This window comes from Argiope bruennichi, chromosome X1 (genome assembly GCF_947563725.1).
Source record: "Argiope bruennichi chromosome X1, qqArgBrue1.1, whole genome shotgun sequence".
Taxonomy (NCBI): Eukaryota; Metazoa; Arthropoda; class Arachnida; order Araneae; family Araneidae; genus Argiope; species Argiope bruennichi.
Genome location: NC_079162.1, coordinates 36,625,521 through 36,646,885, shown reverse-complemented (window position 1 = coordinate 36,646,885; position 21,365 = coordinate 36,625,521). Strand labels below are relative to the sequence as shown.

Below are 21,365 nucleotides of genomic sequence, written 5' to 3'. Positions count from 1 at the left end.
ATTTGTCTGATGTGACACTATCTCTTTATTTCTGAGACAATTGAAAATATGACTTCAAAATTTACTTAGAGCGTTTCAGAATTCACGACATAAAAAGGAAAATAAATATATCTAGTTTGAGCTGAATTGCTTTTTAAATTTTATTCTTTCTGTTTGTTTTACACCAAACTGAATCTTTTAAACTGCTTTGTGATTAAGAATTTTCCCCGTATTCTTTTTGAGATTAAGTATTTCCCCCGTATTCTTTTTGAGATTAAGTATTTCCCCCGTATTTTTGTTGTTGTTTCCAAAATAATCTTGAAAATAGACTTTTTAAAGAATTCTTTACGATTGAAATATGTCCTGTTGTAAAACGTTATTCTAGTAATCCATTTTATTAAAAGGCCAAAAGTTCTTTGGGGCGTATTTTTGTGAAGTTAACGAAACTATACCCTCTATATAGATTGAGTACTGTCACTAGATTCATTCTCCCAAGAAGAAAGATACAGAATTCCCTTTGGATGAACAGAACTTTACACCTGGTTCAAGTAACATATCGACCACTAAGATCTGTCTTACTTCTTAGACAATCGTTGTGATTTAACCAAAGTCTCATGAGATCAGCCATCCTTTTCCATACATTTCCGAGTCTTTTGGATAAGATTTTTTTTCCGTCTTACTGTTCCTTATTTCGAGAACATTTGTTGTAGAGCCTCCCGAGAATTCAAAATGGCGAAAAAGGAACTTCGAGACCTCAGACACGATTCGTTCTCACATAAAATGGAGCAATCATTTTATAAGTTAAAATCAAATATTTGAATACATATTATGTGGCAATACATTTTCTTTTTATCACAGCAAAGAATACAAAAGAGCGCATTACGAGAGCATGAAATTTAGTTGATTTTAAAGTCGTTTGTAACGAGAAACATATGTTCGTGTTTTGCATTGAAAAAATATGATGAATACTTGGTGTAAATGAAGATTGTGACGATTGCCAAAAATATGATTTAGAATTAGGAGAATTTCTTGAAAACATTATGTAATCTTTTTTTTATATCAGTTCATTCATTTCAGGAAGTTATTTCTAAGAAAATGAGCCTGTCAAAATAATCTTGTGTAGATTGTTCCGTCTCATATTTAGAGTGTTGTTTTGAAACTGGAACATGGAGGTTTCGAGATCTTCCACTATCAGAGATCCTTGTATGTCTGAAGAATACAAAATTAATGATTGTGAATGAATTGTCCTTCTGGTGATGTGGCATGGAAGATTCGGAGAATAAGTTCTCAGATAACCATGGCTGAAAGCAAAGGTCCGTCCCAATGGAACCTTAATGTAGATTCAAAATGGGATATAAAGCAAGGGAATAAATTAAATAATCAGTTTCATGAAACTGGTGAAATTACACATTGCATTACGATAAATCAAACGATTACATTTCTTAAATCCAAACAATGAATTGATATTTAAACCATTGAAATATCAAAGTGACCGTCATCGTTATAAATGAACTTTATAACGATTTTATATTTCTTTTAATAAAAACATATGTGATTTTAGGCATCTAGGAATTTTTTTTCATGATTTAAAGCTGTTAACTTTTTGCATATTTTTATCAAAATTAGCGATTAAAAAATTAATTTGAGATATTCATTGGATATAGCAGTTTAAAATCCTTAATTTGTATTTTCATTTACCTCGACCCACAGAAAATTTAATGTAAGATAAGCAATTTATTAAGTACTTTAACACCTAATTAATTTTGAGTACTGGACCAGAAAATAGTGTTAAAATCCATAAATTACGTCATAAGAATTTGTGTCTAATTATGCTGGTAATGAGACAAGAGATTAGAACAAAGTCAACGACATTAGTCTTAGGCAACAGACCACTTTTCGTCCGGAGTCACATTACAGCAGTAATTTCAAGCAACACTTTTAAAGATTTCTTTCGGATAAGCGAACGCTCTTCTTTTTTCTTAGATTTACCTTCAAACTAGAGAAAATGTCTTGTATTATTCATTTTTATGGGGCAACATTTTTTAGACTCCACAGAAATTGTGAATTGCGTAATTTTTACAACTAGCTATAGAAAAAATCTTTTAGATAGAATGTATCATTATTGAAATTTTGACAAATACCCTGCATTGATCTAAAATAAATATATATCTTTTACGGAAAAAGTTTTAATGCGATATGTTAATGCTCAATTTAAGCAAGTTTTTTTTTATTATTATTATTCAGAGAAGATAGTGTGACTTTACCTTATTATAATTATGAACAAAATATGTTCTTAATTATCAATTTTCAGAATCTGTGTGACTTATGCGATTACTTATAATGACTCATAATCTGTATACAGCAGCCTTCCACTCTACATATTATCGTTTTTTACGTGATTTGAAAAAAATTTAAATTTTTGTTCATCTGTCCAATAAATCATAGCCAAAAACAAAATATAATTTCATGGCACATGATATGTAATACATCAAAATGTTCATCTTAAATGTATATCTCTTATTATGATGTTTCATGATGATAAGTTTTTAAATATTACAAATTGAATTTACATTAATGTATAAAAGGATCTCTAAGGATAATCTGTTGTTAATTTATTATGAATTTTTTTAAGAATGCATTCCTTCATTTAAAATAATAGTAATAATTTTTGTATAAGTACCGTTTAATGTTTTTACAAATATTCAGTGTAAAATGTTTAATATTGTTTATGACTAGACTCCATGGACTGATTCCTGTATGGATTATAAATTTCTTAAAATGACTCAAATTTTTGTCATTCATTCAATTCCTTTCTGTGTCATAAACCACATCTAAACAAGGAACATCTTGAGCTATCCAAAAATGATTAAAATATTCAGTTTTATTACCAACACAATATTTGTTTTTTAATAACTGGCAGGAATTGAAGTGAAGCAATTCATTTATGTATGTTTTATCAATTTCACGAAACGGCATAACAAATTATTGAAATTTATACATTATAAATACTTTTTTTATGCAACAAGCCACATCCAGACCTGAATTTAATAATTCCATACTCAAGATAGGCAAGACACATCAAAATATTCACCCTTTAACATCCGTCCTGCATTTTTGAATATCGCTATCCTGGCAAGCTCTTACGGGAAATAAGATAAGAAATCCTAGATGTCATGGACAGGGAAGTGTAGTAGTGAGCTTTTAAGTTGTGAGCGATCAACAATTTAAAGCGATTTCGCTTTTTCTTTGGCAAGTGCCTGAAAATTGAAGCTTGTAGCTTTAAGCATAATAAGTGGCAGTGGAGTTATTTCCTGTTAATGTCGACGTTTGGGAATAAATATTCCATTGAGTGAAGTTATGTGACATCGTATACGATGATGTAGTAGGCAGGTTCCACCGAGTAATTCCATTAAGTCCTGTCAAAAGTTTGGAAGATTCTCGGGTTAACTTTCCTCTGGGGATTATTTATAACCTAAGCGGGAGGGCCAAAATTTATCATCTCGCTAATTCATGCATCAGCTGCTATTTTAGCCTGATCTGTGTCTGCTCCTGCTATAAATGCCAAATTGAGCTGCTGAAATAGCCAATTTCAAAGCACTAAATTTGGTTAAATCTCGCTCTCAATACCTTTCGGAATTCATTAAGATTTCGTTTTTTCATTCATTTTGTATTTAGCTTCTGTGTTTAATAGTTTTCATATTTATTTATTATTAACCTTTTTCAGGCTGTAGGAAATATTCTTAACTTCAAATTCATTATTTTTTAAATTCCCGAGGTAAACTATTTAGCGCAACAGATTGGAGCTGCTTTTCAGAAATCACAGGGAATAATAATAGGCATTTTGTCATATATTTAAGTTTTAACAACATAATTAACTATCAATTAATTATCATCATTACTGTTGAGATAATAACAATATTTAACACTACAATGAAGGTTGACAAAAATTTATCTAAATTTTTCGATTAAACTATATTCTAGATCTTTCAACTTCTTATCTCAAAAGTAAAATAACGTGATTTGTTACTTGTTTACTAGCCGTCTTCACTAATCAGCTGTTCGCCCACCACACTGATAGTATTAATTTAGTCCTATCAACCAATTTTGATTCATTATATCTTATAATCACAAAAAAGTACTATTTTATATTAGGTTTGTACAGTTTTGATTGATTAGTTATAGTTGCTGAGTGGTGAAATGAATTGACGAATAAAATGTACGAAATCGTTCTAGCTGTTCCGATTGAAAGTCCTGAGAAAGTTTTTTATGGGAATATCTCTTGAGAAGGGAAGATGACAAGTAAGTGACCATTGATGACGTGTTTGGGTAACATCAACTTTCATATAAAATATAAACTGGTGAAATCGGCACAGTGGTTGTAGTTGGGGACCTTCGTCAATGCATTTTTCCATAAATAATGTTCTGAAGAGTACTATTGGGTGATTTCTCTCAAAACTGGGGAGTGATAGAGAGCAGGTTTTCATTCAGAGATTTCCAAGGGTCTCTTGAAATTTCATATAAAATAAAATGTGGCGAAATTAAATTAATTTAAAAATGAAATAAATTGTATGTAAATATGCTAAATGAATTTCTTCTTCTAATTCTGTATCAACCCCAAAAATAATTTTAATGTACCTTCACTAGAAAAAATGCCTTAAAAGGTTAACTGTGCTTGTAAAAGAAATGAAAACTATGTAACATGATTCAGAAATATATATGGTATGTTTTTTTAATAATATTCATTCCCAAATTGTTTCAAAGTATTATTTCATTAACTTACAAAATAAAACAGATTAAGCTAAAGTTTATTCTATAAAAATAATATTTTTGAAAAATGTTATGCAAGGAATGAGTTGCTTTAAATGTAAAATAAATCTTTTGAAATAGGATTTCTCAAAGCATTCAATTTAGATAAATGTCAATTTCAATGCATTCAAAAATCAATACAGTTGAATTTATTTCTTTATTTTATTTAGCTCTATATTTGCTTTGAACGAACGAAACTTTAAACCATGCCTACAGGCTTTACAAATTCCTTTAGCTTTATTGAAACTTTTTTCATATTTAGAATAAAATTCGATATCGCACTGATTCATTATCTATTTCAATATAGTTTCTTTTATACACGCTTCCGCTTTTTCATTTGCAAACATAAAATATGTTTTCTAACATATCAGAGAAATTATTTTTTTAGAAGATATTAAGTTACTAAGATAAATAAAATTCAGCAGTTTAATATATTAGAATATATTCAATTTGCCACTAACGTGGTAGGAAACTTTGATTTTGAATTTGTAGAGTTTAGTTTTTTTTTTAATTCAGTATCTAATAAATTAATTATTTAATGCATATTACATTATCAGCTCTCCCCACAACCACACTTGAACACAAAAATGGAAATATTTGATTTGATTCATTATCTCAAATGAAACAATTTCATTTAATTAAAGATATTCTTTTAGATTTATAAGCAATAAATGTATAAACAGACGCAATGTATTTTTAACGACTTTCAATTAATAGTACCATCCACTAACTTAGTTTTTTAAAAAAATTAAAGTGCACTACAGTGTTGTTGAATAAACAGATTTTTCTGCATTTTAAAAATAAAGAACTCGAAATCACTGTTTCTTTTCTTAACAAGACATTTTGCTGTTTAAAACATAAAATTGAAAAAAACTTTTCTGATAAATTTTTTTGCGAATTTCTAAAAGGATAAGGCATTACTATTAACCAATACTTTTATACATCATAACAGATTCATTTTATAGTCAATGAAAAAATAAATTGTATGAGTATGTTTAGGAATTAAGTCGGCATCATTTAAAAAAATCAATATTGCCTTTAGTTATTTTTTTTATTAATGGCTCAATAATTATTATAAATAAATTTAACTCCATTATTAGGTACTCAACAAATTTTCTGACAATTAATAATTGCCATATTTAATAAAGACTGTATTTTCTTTAAGCTATCTAATTTATTCCCTAAATAAAGTAATTTCTGAACGAATTTTAGCCAGTTATAGAGATGATCTGACATTTTTAATTATGATTTTCATTTTTCATTTTTTTTCTGTATTTGTGTATAAGCTAAGAATAATCAACATCAAACTTTTTTTTAAAATTAAGATGAATTAAGAATTAAACTTATTTTCTCATTCACTTATTTTAAAATAGGTAATACTCAATATTGAATGGATATCTATACAATATTTCATGCTCAATAAGTTTTGAAATTTCAAAATCTACTTTCCTTTATCATTATTTAGTAATTTAAGTTTTAACTATCATCCTCTTCATGAAGACCAGTAGGAACTTGAACTATTACAATTAAGCGCTGTAAAGTGGGAAAAAAAACAATCCGATCTTATATATTATAAAGGCAAAATTTTAGAATTTGGCAAATATTATAAACATTTTTAATACTTTGCTTTGCTATTGTATTTGATACTGCACTTAAAAATTTCTAATTTAATAATCATATTTATTAATTTAATATTAAACAGAAATATATGAATTAAGAAATATTTTTTATAATGTATAAACATTTTTACTTTAAATCCTCAATGTATTGCACCATTTATGTCATTTCATCGGTTTAATTTATTACAAAGAATTTTCTTTATATTTTTGTGTTTTTGACTGCATTTTTTTTTCAGTTTCTCTATTTTGTATATCCATCCGTTTTTCAATGTCTTTTCTATATTCATATGTTTTATATGTATGCGAGTTATTTCTTAGTAGCTGTTTACCTGGAAACAGAACTCCATATTGAGGATCCTCATACGGGTAAATTTTTTTTATATATTTATTTATATCTATGGTTCTCAAATAATCTAGAAGAATGATGCCAAGGAACCAGGTAAGTGCTGTGCTATATTGGATGCTGTTGGATACCTTGAAGTTTACATTCATGTGACAAAGTTAAATGCTCTTTTTTATACATTGTCTAGAGATAATCAACAATTCAAGTAAATTTCTAGGCCTGCCAATTATGGATTCTACGATCTCCGGCCCTGTATCCGGGGGTAGCTCATCAGTGGAATTCCTACCAACGTGGTTACTGGTTGCCGCAGTCATAGGCGGCTTAGTGGTCGTGGCTAACGTTTTAGTCTGTATAATATACATCCGAAGGAAGCGGTGGTGTCACAACGCTCAAGCCTGTAAGTAACTTCTATTTTCTTTTATTAGTATTATTTTGTATGTTTGTTAAATTCTCTTTGCGATGCTTACAGCAATCCTTCATGTTCATCGATATGTTATCTTAATTCAGCAATATACAGCAACTTATGTCTCATGCTCAAAGAAGTAAAAGGTAAAAATAAATCCAAATTACGTAGTTAAAGATTGTCTGCCTCTATGAAGTATGTTCGGATATCATTTTAATATCCTTCATAATTGCAACAAGCCAAAATCCCGACAGGGTCAGAATACAAACCGTTTAAAATCAAAAATTGGGCGAAATGCCAAATAAGTATAGGGATGCGAGTTTTGTTCCATTCGTTCAACATAATCAGAATTCTTGAAATAAAATTACTTATTTTTTTATTGATCTCGTTCTTTGTGACTCCACGATATTTTAACGCTACGGCTTGATTTTGATTCCCTTCCTCCCTCTCCCCTTTATTTGGATAATCTTTCCCAATTCATTCCGTCCCCATCAGTGAAAGAAGCCGCCAATTATTTGAATTGGGTAGAGATAACGAATTGCAGGGTTTTTCCTTTTTTTTTTTAAATACTTTTTGCTATTTTTAGTTACTTTTTTTCTATAATAATCTTCATTTCATAAATCTTTATTTTGATCTTTGATTGCAATTTCAATTTTTAAAAATTTATTTCGATAATGGCACGAATTTTACGATTTAGGGATTGAAAGTAATTATTTAAGCTGAATTGGGAGTTTTTATCTAGATATTGAATCGTCAGAATTTTAAGATATGCGCCTACGATCGGGTTGAATTAAAAAAAAAACACTGTGAAATAATTAAAATTTTGAATTTTTGCATAAAAAAAGAATTAAGCAACGTCTATGAACCAAATTATACCACTTAAGTGGCAAAGGTTTATTAAAAATTGGCGAAAAGGGCATTTTCTTTGCTGAAAAGATGCATAAAGAAAAAATCTTCTAATATAGAGATTTATCAAATGATTTGTTTAAAATTTTGCAGAACTTAAGAAATATATAATCTGGTACATGAACTACAAAAAACAAGTTGTATTCCCATCCATTCTTAAATATTGGAGTTCGACAGATAAATAACATGAAATTTTCAATTTTTTTCACATTGTGAATCATTAAAACAGCTATAAAATACTCCTAAATAAAAAGATTACTTATTCTCTAGTATAGGAACTACAGAACATATTGAGAAATTGTTACAGAAACTTTTAGAAAAAGTATGCATTATATTTGAATTTATGAAGTTTTTCGTAAAAAAGAATTCTATGAAGAATTGAGAAGAACTCTATTTGAGAAAATGGCATCTAAAGACTTAAAATAGCATTAAATTGTATGTAAATGCAACTTTAAAAATCATCACAATTTCTCAAAAAAATTGACTTAGAAACAAAATTGAAACGATTTTATAAAGAAACCTGTTCAAACATTAATAATATTAAAAAAAAAATTGCGAAAAATCAAAATAGTCACCTATCTCGACCTTTTCGGAAATTTGATTAATCGATATTCTGCCCTGTCTGAATTGCGAACTGTTCTCATTCTTAATAATCAATCACTCATGCGTTGAAGTATATCATTTTTAACTCATAAATTTCAATTATATCATTTAAGAATGCTATTATTTAGTAAAACACATGCATGGAATCCATAAATATCTATAAAATCCTATCTTCATCGAAAGAACAACAGCTGATCAAAACAGAAAGCGTTATCTAATGAAAAGCAGACGAAACCGAACACTTAATGGAGTGACGTCCGTATTAGACTCATTTTATCTCTTTTTACGTTATTCTATTCTTTTTCTTAATTCTAAAGGAGTAATTGTATTTCCTCATGGTGTCCGTCAAAATAAAGCCAAGCTTCCTTCAAATACATATGATTATTTCTGATAAGAAGTTATTATTTTGTTTGCACAGTTCTAGTAGATTATTAAAAAGAAATTAATAATCTTAGTAATGTTATGAGTTAATCTTAGTTTTTGAGTTCGAAAAATGGTTAGTTTTAAATGTAGAAGAATAACGTATTCATTTTAAGGCTTCATTTTATTGCTATTAAAATGTCCTTGAAATAGCTGCATGAAAAGTGAGAGATGTGTAAATCGTTATAAATGTCATAGATAAAATTAAAGTATAAATTAAATTAAATTATTCATAAAAAGTATAAATTAAAGTATAAATTTAAAGTATTAATTAATTAAAGTATTGATTTAATAAAGTATAAATTAAATTATTAATAAGTATATAAGATAAAATTAAAAAGTATCACTAGTATAATGTTTGTAAAATTCTTCCAGAATCTCGAATAATAAAATTTATTATGCGTTTGATCATGCTCTTATTTAAATTTTATAGAAATGAAAATATTTAAATTTACAATGTATATTATAATAAAATTATTATTTCATTAATTATTCATATAATTCTAACATATAAAATTAAAACAGTTTGAAAATCTAGTGAAGAAGATGAGGAGTTTTGATAGTCTGAAACTAAATTTCAATGCTGATTGCCTCCGGCAGAGGATTGATCCGGGCGCAACAAGCATGTCTGCATCTATTTGTTTCCTTTGCCCAGCCTTTCACGAAAACCCAATTATAAAACGCTGTGTAACTAAATAATTTTCAGTTTGTTAAAATATTTTATTTGTTATCGTAAAATCTGACTGATTTAATAAACTTCTATTTATCTTTCAAAACCACCTTTCAATAATAACTGAATAGACTGCATAATTAAATCTTATTTTGATAATTATTTCTTTCACATTCCTATTTGGCCTATATTTGTATAAAAATTAAAACAACAAGACAGTATTAACTCATTTTTCTTTTACATTTGATTAGTCAAATTAAATTGCATACGATTTGTATAAGTTTGGAATCAAATTGATTGATTCATGTCAGGAAATGATTTATAATCTCATAATGCATCAGATCATTCGAAAATAAAGGAATTTACGTTGAGGTATTCTAAGAAAAGTAATTCAATAATATTTAGTAATTGAATTGTAAGGTCTCAAAATTATTTTTTTTTCTTTTTCATCGCATGGCAAATTTATTCATTTGTTTGTGTTAAGGACAAAAAAAAATTCGAAATAAAATATTCTATTCAATATAGTAGATGTTAAATCAAAATAATCCCTTAATGAAAGTCTAAAGTATTCTGACCCTTGAAATAACGGACACTTTTTATATGCCTTTGATGTTTATATTGGTGCATTGCTCTCTCAGGTGTTATATAAATAATCCCTCTTCCCCAAAAATATTGCCAACTTAGGAAACTTTATGGAAGTTATTAGCTGAAACTTATTAGTTGCACTGAAAAAGTCTTACGTTAAATTTCCCCACTGTATCTAACACAATTATTCATAAATTACATATTACAATTGGCAAGAAGTATTATTGAATTCCAATAAATTATTGGTAAACAATATTTAAAATTTCTTTCGACAGGTCATATAGTAAGTATTCTTACCTGCATCTTAGGAATGAAAATAGTAATCATATTTGAAGTGATACGAGGGAGTAAAATTGACGGTAAAGTAATTAGAAATACAACACATTAGTTCAACGTGGGGGATAAAACCTTCAACAGTGATTGCTATAGAATAAGTATAAACCATAAATATATTAGTTATATGACTCTTCAGGAATTAAAAGCCTAAAACGTATCAGTTTTTGATTCCAAGTGAATTAATTGTAAATATACAGAAATGGACCGATTGTATCATCTTAGTGTATTAGGCCTAATAGACAAATTAAGTCGCTTTTATGTTAAGAAGTTCAACCCAACTTAAGAAATAATGCAATTTATACATTTTAAATAATATAACGCTTAACATTTTTCTTCTCCATATTATAATCATACAAAATCAGCTTATAAAAATAATGTTAAAAAAAGCGAATTTCAAAACATTTTGGAATATTTCAAAATATCTGTTTAAGCATAATGCTTAGAATAATACATCTCACATTATAACAAGTTATTTATTTAACATTTTGCGTCTGTACAATGGAGATGTTAAGCGAGACACCTGTTTCCGAATTTACTTTTGAATGATAGAGACTGCATCCTGAATTTGAATATACTATGACAGAATTATACCCCTAATATCTGACTCCGAAAGGAAGTTAAACTACCGTAACCCGTTAATTGCAACAGTTTGAGTTCGCACACTTGCTCGTGGCAGAACCATGATTAATCGTCTTTGTCACTGCAAGGTCGTGACAACGTTTGGGTTGTTACTTTGAAATATTGGATACTTAGCAAGAAACTCTTAGCGCACACGATGCGGGCACCTTTGGGAAAAGAGGAGGTGAATCCATCACAAAATTGCTTTTACAATTTTAAACTAGTTGATAGTAAGTACGACTTGGGAAACTTCGCCATTTGTAAATGAAAGACTTTAGAACGCTTACACAGTCAATGAGGGCATTTGCAGTGAAAAGATATTTCTCTGCCGCTGTCTAATGGCAGAAGATTTTCGGGAAAAGAATAGTTTGTTTCGTATAAGAGATTTTTAAAAGGAAAATCTGAGGATAGAAGAATGACACGAAAAAAAAAATGTCAGATTTTGAAGAATGATGTTCAGAATTGTATAAATCTTATGAATTATATTACATAGAAATTTCACAGCAAATTACATGCAGCAGATTCCTTTCGTGCAAATGAAATATAAAATTTACCGTCTCTCTTGGCCTCCTATGTAATTGTTTATTCTTTTCTTGAATCTTTAATTATAAGTGCACCCATTCCCTTTACTACAAAATGCCTAAATATATGATTTCGATATCTTCACAATTTTATACGATATTTAGAATACAGGTTTAGTGGTACAAATCTATGGAAATCCTAACTAAGAACAAAAATACTCTCTGGGTAATTACAGCATCTAGGAAGAAATTAATAAGAATAAGCAAATTAAGTTAACTTTCATTTCTAAACTAATTTAAACATGACGAAAGAAACAAAAGAAAGTCGGTTCTTTTATTTTAATACGATTGTTTGTTTTGTTTCAGTTTAACAACAATGGAAATTTAAAAAGTTTAAATAACTAGTGTGAAATTTTTCTTGGAATCAGACATGTCTTAAAAACCACAATGTTATTATAATCTGCCAAACTTTAATATCACCCACTTGATGTATATCCTAATATAAATTTGTTTACCATTTATCCCTATTTTTTAATCTTTTATTAATGTTTTATCCTTGTTTATTCAATATATACCTATTAAATGAATTTTTTAAATCAACATACATACTTTGGTCAATTCTATTAACATTAAACATATATTATTACTATATTCCGTCTATTTATATTTTTGTAAAACAAGACTCCTTATTAATTCCAAAGAAATGCATTATTGCTCTATTATATACATTTGCAATTAGATTTATTGTGTAGATACTGATCACTTAATTTACAGAGATACTGATTACTTAATTACAATCAACTATTTCAGTTGCATTTAAACATTATAAAACTGTTATCCAGACACTACAGTAGATAACACAACAATTATTCAGACAAAAATATTGTTAAAAGTATTCTTTCTGTTTCATCTGACACTAGATTTCAAATCAAGAATCAATAAACAGCTGCTATCAGAAATGAACTTTATTCTACAAACAGATAACAAATTTTAAAACATTGATATTCTATCTGTTTACTTTCTTAACATTTCCTAAACGATCTTAATTTAGTATTTAACTAAATTAAGTTAACAAAAATTAAATTATTGTTAACTTGGATGTATTCATTACTTTTCTGTCAAATTGGTTATTAAGAATAACATTATATATAAAAAAGTCATTATTTATTCATTTTAATTTTTTTATTTAAACCACAATCATATTGTGCTCTTCTACATAATATTCGAACAATAATTTATTACATTTTCTATACGTTAATAAAAAAACTTTTAAACTAAGCAGTAATGTAAATGCTGTATCTATTGTAGAATTTAATCGCATGAAATAATGGTTATTTATGACTCAAGAAATTATTTTTCACTGAACCCTATTATGAAAGTAAGGACACGACACTTTCTGAATGTCATTGATATGCAAATTGATCATTTTTCTTGTTTTTTAATTTCCCGAAAGTAGGCGCTGCATAAAACACATGTAAAGCAATAACTTCGGAAAGAAAAAGGATTATTAATTTCACTCAGACACCACAACCATACGAAAGCCTTCTCTTTCTCATTCCAACTAATCCCTTAAAATTAAAAAATAACAGCTTATAATCCTCGAACCATTCTGCAAAAGAATCCCAAATCTAAAAAAAGACCCATGAAAATTATACTAATGTGAGCAGGTAATTCTTAAAGTCTGTGTAGAAAAAGATCGAAATTACTTTAAATACCACCGAATTAATTACATGAATTGAGTTTAAGTATTTTCTTATCTTTTTAAAGAAAAGAGAAGAACATTTTTTTAAAAAAATAAAAAATAGAGTTTCAACTTCTTTCCTGTCATCAGTTGAGTTCCTTAGAGTTTTAAAAGATTCACAGGATTTCAAAATCTTATAAAAATGATTAATGACTGATAAAGAAAAACAATAGTGACGACAGAAAATGTATCACCATACTAAACCCACCTTTTGTGTTTAACATAGCTTCCTTTGATGTACGGCAATTACAGGAAACTCGAATCGGTCTATCTCAGAAAAGATTTAATTAATCACCTGGGTAATAATTAACAGGTGATAGAAAAATAACCAAATTGCTTTGGAACTAATTAATAACTGGAAAAGGTGTGTAACTTGATGTTTTTATTTATTTGCTCCTGATGAATACTTATATGTGCTAATGTATTGCTGAGACGTTTGGTAATGAAGGAAGCTCAATAATTTAAAAAAATTTTTAAAAGGCACTATTTTTTATTTACTTTGCAATAAATAACATGGATAAGTATTAATTTCTATAAATTATTTATTGGCTATTTAACTAATAAAAAATATGAGGATTGTATTGTCAAGAAGGTTCAAACTAGGAATCATTAATTAAAAGTTTCAGAATAATGGACTTAAAATTAAATGCTCTGAGGAATTATTGATGGCAATGTCTGAAACCCCCGAAATAAGCTTGTGTCATAAGCTTTGTTTTCATTTGTGTTTGACGTCTGAAATAACAAACCGAAAATGCTCATTAAAATAAGTATTTAGTATTGTTATTGTAACTCATTCATTTTAGATTAACTTAATGAAGGCTACAGAAAATTACAACTTATTTTCACTCACAAAGTTTTTTTTTTCAAATAAATAAACGAAAAAATAGATAACTGGATTAATCAAAAGAATTTAGTACGTATAACCATTTTTATGCTATACAAATTTTTCAACATGATATGCACATCGTAACTTTTATAAGAATTTTCCTAAGTCATCTGTCTTATAGCAGAGTCTTGACTTTAGGATTAGAATGACGAAAGTTTATTTTTTGGTGCCGTCATCCTAGTACACATCAAATCGGCCGTCATGGATCCAATGTCCTCTCATTTTTACTTTGCTTAATTTTTCAAAGTAGAGTTTATCCTAAAATGCTTTAATATAATTTCTAAACGAGACACTAATTTAATTAAACTAAATTTATTCATCATAAATCATTTGGGCATTGTGTGCCAGTTTATTTAAGTAATATGGTATAATGTATAGGAGAAGGCCGACCAAGATACCGTCCTCATTATGTCTGAGGTAAAAAATTATTGGGTCGGTCCCAAAACAGCCATCGTAAAATTTCAAGACTGCATCTAATTAAACTAATCATTTTTTAAACTAAAAAATGTAAGTGAAGATTCCATGCATTTAAATTAGTTTCAAATGTAAATAGTTAAAACTTATTCTTTTAACGCTCTTCAACGTGGAAAAAATCTTTTTAGCATAAAAGTTTTTTTAATATATTTAAGAAACTTTATTCTTGTATCAAATTTAAAATATCAAAGTAATTTTCAAATTCAATTTAGAAAGTTCCTTCCACAACGAAAAAAAAAAATTTCTAACCGAAAATAAGAAGGAGGGATTGCAGTTAACTATAAGAAAAAGCTATCCGCATAATTATATTATGCATATTGAATTTTCCTAATGCATAATTTATCACTTACTTTTCTATAGCTTTACTTTTCTGTTAAATATTAACTCTTCTGTTCTTTGTCTGCTATTTACTATCACCTCGACTCAAAAGTTTGAGTAATTCTAAAGTTTCTTTGATGCTAATACAAAGAATGCACTTCTTAGATATTATTTATATATTTCAAATGTAAAAGTTCTTAAAGTTTTTAAATAAAAATAGCTAATTTTAGGAAGAACAGTTCAAATCATTTATTTTTATATATGTTTTTATTAACTAGATCGTATAATAGCCGCTCGGACGCATATTGTGATAAGACATGGTTGAGAACCAGGAGCAGGAGTGAGAAGATTATGGATTATTATCTCTGATTGTGTGCCCTTAACCGGTATTGGTCACTGGTAGACTACGTACGATTTAGCAATGAATTTTTCGCAGCAGCCGGATTAGTTGATGAAAATATTTCTAGTTCTATTCCAAAGTGAAGCGCAAATGTGGGGTAGTTTTCCCTGTAAGTTTCAGGACGTCACCAACTCTTGTGTACTGCAGCTAAACAGATTTCTGCACATCACGATAACTAGCATAAAAATGACACACTCCCCCGTTATCAAGGATTCTTAATGCATGTCATTTGCTATACATCCTAAACCTAGAGGAATTAAAATAACTATTTTCAAGTTTGATCGTAAATTTCAAAAATGAATTTAGAATTAACGTGAAAAGTGCATAATACTGTTAATAATCATAACTCTGTTCAGGGTACGAACGAATGACAAATGATAACTTTATTCCTTATCTTCAATAATTTAAATATCATTTCCAACATCATAAAGTTTCATTTTTCATCATTAAGAACGGAATTTTCAAATTACAGCGAAATTCTATTCTAGGTTGACGTTATTGGATATTCTTAAGATGTAGCAATATTTGAGAGTACCTTCCTAGGAAGAAAATTCCAACATATGCCTTTAATTAAAAGTTTTTTGAAAGCTTTGTAATAAACTTTTTCTGTTTCAGAGTTTATAACATTTAATTCATCTTTATTTTGAACTTAATTTAAAATATTTGATATCACTTAAAGTAAAAGAATTTTATGATTTATTAAGATGGTTATTTAAATGTATGATCATTAATTCATTGCAGATAGCAAGGTAAAATATGTTATCTTTAATAATAAAAACGTAGAATATTTTAATAAACGCGAATTTACAGTTTTGTTAAAATAGGTCGTTTATATTCATATACGTTTCCTAATAAAATAAAATATTTATACAACGTCTGTTCAATGTTTAAACACTTCCCTTAATTGAACAGTGAATTTTAAAACAATGGATAAAAATGAACTGGGTGCAGTATCAAATCTGAAACAAATTATGTAACACAGAGTAAAGATTCTAAAGGTATATTTAATTTATACTTTAGTATTTGAAATGTAGTTATAGTATAATGTGACATTAATGTCTTTGGTAATGTAGTTATAACTTAATAAAAATTCCTGTGTGATAAAAAGCGTCTTAGTATTCTATAATACGTCTCTTTCATTATTTCTAAAATATGAATCTTCTGTGAATGATTTATACCAAAGCTATCACTTTTCATCTCTTAAATGAGAGTTCGTAATTTTTGATTCAGTTTTCTGTAGGAAAATATCAAATCATCGACATAAAGTCGTAGAAAATTTAAAATTTATAGTGTTTGTACAATTTGTATGCTAGATAGTATATATTTAATTTCTAAAATACATCTCGCGTTATCTAAATTTAAAATTTTCGGAGTCTGTTTTCTGCTATGCAGTGCTTACTTTTTTTATTATATTTTTCCTGTTCAGATATTTGTAACTTAATTAGTTAAGCTAACATTTTTTTTTTTTAGTTCTACATGTAAAACATTCATGAGTTATCATATTAAGACATATTTTGTTAGAAGCGTTCATTGATATAAAAACTCATAGGAAAGTTAATAATAAATGTCAATAATAGCACTTTGATATGCAAAATTTTGCTCTAGCAGAATATATATCTTTTATGGAAATAATTTTGTATATTTCAGTTAGTTATTAGAATTATTTCTTAAACATCTAAATGAGAACTGATTGGATAATTGAAAGCTCAGTTTTAACACTATCTAAAGTAAAACAGTGAAGTGAATGACAATTCATCATTATATTTCTTCTGCTGTTTGTAGAAATATACTTCTTTCAGAAAATATTCGATTGCTTTTATTGATTGAATCAACAACATCATCATTGAAAATTATATAATTATCGGATGTTTCAATAAAGCGCAACCTGCATCTTCAGATTTCAATCTCACATTTACACTTAATTTTTTTTGTTTTATATATGAGCATGCTTTGTTTAATTATTTTATTTTACTTCTTAATCTTGTCATTATGTAGACTTTTAATCCAATATCCTTTACAAATTAAAGGGCATTGGATTAAAGGTTATTAGCCTTCTTATTCGCAGAATATTTCTTCAACCTAATAAGCCTTCAACCAGTTGAAAATTGAAATTTTATATTTCTGCAATAAGTTTCAATTCTGAGAAAATATATTTAAATATTGGCTTACATTAAACGATTTAACATCGGTGCAGCTGAATATTTTCACATTTCTACAAAAAAAGACTGCAAGAATTTTATTTCTAAATATCTTAGACCAAAATTGATGTCACTAAATTTCGATCCTCAAAACTCATATATCTATATGGTAATGAAATAGAAATATCAAATTATCAATTCAGTAGAGAAATGACAAGAAAAACTTTGTATGAAGGACACTAAATAATTTTTTAATTTAACTCAATAAATTGCGTATTGTACTTTAAATTGAGTTGGTCCTTGTTGTGATATAAAAATTGTATTTTTAAGTTGATCCCAGCCCTTATTTCAACAAGAAAACTCCTAGAGGATATTTTCAAATGCAATTTAAGAGCATTTCGTCTTTTCCCATTTTTACTCTCTTGTATCTAATGTTTTCAAGGTCATCCCTCATATAAAACCCTCATTTTGATAAAATAGTTTCTATCTAACAGTTTGAAATAATTGTTGCAAGATTCCTGAAATAAAACATTCAAATATAACTTACTTATATTTCGGAACAATAATAGCGGTACATTTTCTACAAGACATTCCAAAATCCCACCTGCAATACTTTATCTATGTATGCAAGTTAATATTACGCAACGTAAAATAATATTGGCTTCTTAATTGCTGATTAAAAAGCTGTAGTTGTCATTATTTTTTTTAAATAAATGAGTTTTATACAATTTAACTCAGTCTGTATAAAAAATTGGTTATCGAGTAGAAATTAATATTTTGTATAATGTTTCACAGAATGAGAAATGCTTATTTGCCCTTTTTTTTGGATGCAGGTTAGAAGCTGTATGCTGCTTAAAATTTTTATCATTATTGTGCTGTAACTATTTAATCTATTTTGTAATAAATATTATTAAAAGATTGCTGTCCCAAAATTATCTATTTATAAAGAGATTTTTCATTACACAGGTTAGATATATTCAATATATCATCTTAGCGATATAAGAAAATTTTGAATTTTCAACTTTAAATAAAATATTATTTTTAAAAAAATTTATGTTAATTTTCTGAAAATTAGCAGTTTTAATGCCTTTTTAATTTTTTCAAATATCTAAATGCCTGATTTTGAGTAAGTCTAGTTTTAGTAAAAATAATACATTCCTGAGGAGCTCTTTAGCGGAAAACTAACATATGAAGAATATGAAACAATAACACTTTCATTTTGCTTCACATGTATAATAAAGAATGTTAAGAAAAATAATTATCTGTTAGACGGAACATAAATCATATGAACAACATTCTTCCACTAATAGAGTTTTAAAATCTAATTGAACAATTATAAAACAAATATTTTTATCATTTCTCGCATATTATTTTTAAACGGAAAATCACATTTATAAGTGTGAATATCAAAAATAAAAATATACAGATCTTATGAATATATGTTAGTAATTATGGTCTTAATTTTAATCAAAAATTTATGTCATTAAATGAAAGAAAATTACTGAATATATTGTGATATCCTCTTTAATAAAAGAGAAAAGCCAAAGGTTACAATTTTTACGAGTTGTAACTTGCGGTGATTTTACGCATTTTAAATTAAAAGACACAGTTTGAAAACCAGTATATAATTTCAGTAATAAGCGAACTAATCCGCAGTTTTATAAATTTTATTACATGAAATTATTTAAAATTTCTTTCCTTAGGGTTTCAAATCTTCACGATTCCTAAAAGTTTTTCAGACTATGTTTGAGACATGGATTTTTTTAAAATTATGGGTAGTAACTTTCTTTGAAAAAAAGGGCTGTTCGTCCACTTAATTTTCAACAGCAAGCCAACTTCAATATTGTAATTTTGTCATTTAGCTTATAAACTTGTTTTCAAGATCTAACAGGTGACAGATACTCTGGAAGAAAGCGAATATCAAAAATGTTTTATAAGAAAGAAAATATCAAAAGAAATATAGACACAAGATATCTAGGTCATCCAAAACTTTTCAGAATTTAAAAATCGGAATTTTGCTGTTAAAAATGCAATTCTTTGAAAAGTCTATAGTAAAAATTCAATATTCAATTCACATCTTGCACTTTCCAATAGCTTCATATAAAGCTGTCGAAATTCAAATGAATAATAAGTTTCTACATAGATTTATTTTAGAGGAGGAAATGCGATTGTTCAGTTCAATAAATTAGAATTTCTATATTCATTATGAAATTGATATTTAATACTCGTTCGGAATATTAAGTTTCAAATAAACCGACTGTTAAAACATTTCACGCCACCTACTAAATCCCAAGTTCAATTGAACATTCTTCTTTGAACTTATTAGAAAATCTTGATTTGATATATTTTATTTTAATGACATCATATTGCCTTGTTCTTGATTAAATTTTAATCTTTAAAGCGTTTCATCATATACTTTATTATAGAGTGGGTGAATTTACTAATTTAGTAATATGCCGAAATTGAAGTGTCACTCTATAATGAAAAATAATCGCATTGCATGTATTATTGCTGTTTTATTCCAGTTTGGAACCATTTTAAAAAAATAAATAGAACATAAAGGAGTAAGCAAACAAAGATTAAACCGAAACAAATTTTAAAATTTCCCCAAAGAGGAAAAAGAAGTGACTGATGATCATTTTAGCTATGAAATTATCCGAAATTTTTTCGATGCACGATCATTTTTGGGACCCTTTTTATTTCTGTCTCCTTGCATTTTTATTACAATAAAAAAACAGAATGAAATAAAGTTACATTTTTAGAATAAAACGGAGATTGTATGAAAAAATTTTAAAACTTCATGCTTGAATCCCATTTTTGGCTACAGAGCTTTTACTTTACATTTTAAAAGTTTACGATCACTTTGGGATTCACTGTAAAAAGAGTATGTTTAATATTTTAATGAATCTAATGTTATTTCATAACATTGCACTAAAATTGAAGTAAATTCATTGATAGTTATAAAAAATTTTGTGTATTTGTGACATTATTTCACATAAAAATTTTACTCCGAAAGACTTAGAGCAAAATTGTAAGTAAAATACATTTAACTTACAATTTTTGTACAAATAACTTACAATTTTTTTGTACAAATAATTTTACATATAATGGATATTTTTTTTCATCATCTTCAAAATGTATATCTAATCTATATATATTGCTTCTGTAGCCTGATTTAATTACTTAACTGGCGATAAATATGCATGCAAGTAAAAAATTATTCCACTGCATATTTGATTTATCCGGGAAATTTCATTAAGTCTTCATAAATCCAATTACAAAAATTAAATATTCTTTCCATAACTATTCATAAAAATTGGCTTTCTTCTCCCAAAATAATCAGGAAGCTGGAGAAGCAGCTGCATCTTGTATAGAATTTTGGAATTTAATATATTTCTTTGAAAAAGTTGGTTTGCCGTGACTTTCGTATTTTCTACTTATTCTTATAAACCGGAAAATAAAATCGACTTTCTACAAACTTCAAAGTTGAAACAGAATTTCATTTGGTTTCGGTAAGATGAATAAAATGAAATCGGAAAGATTACATTTTTGGAAAGGGCAAAAAGCTTTCCTACTTTTACATGGTCCGGCTGAATTTA

General features: G+C 27.5%; 1 protein-coding gene across 1 annotated transcript in view; it reads left to right on the top strand.

Moving 5' to 3' along the window:
- The window catches only part of LOC129958649 (nephrin-like), a 658,065-nt gene that overhangs the window by 561,504 nt on the left and 75,196 nt on the right, over positions 1–21,365 (top strand). The window contains exon 18 of the mRNA XM_056071256.1: positions 6,965–7,144. Coding sequence (XP_055927231.1) covers positions 6,965–7,144 — 180 coding nt within the window. The remainder of the gene's footprint in view (positions 1–6,964; positions 7,145–21,365) is intronic.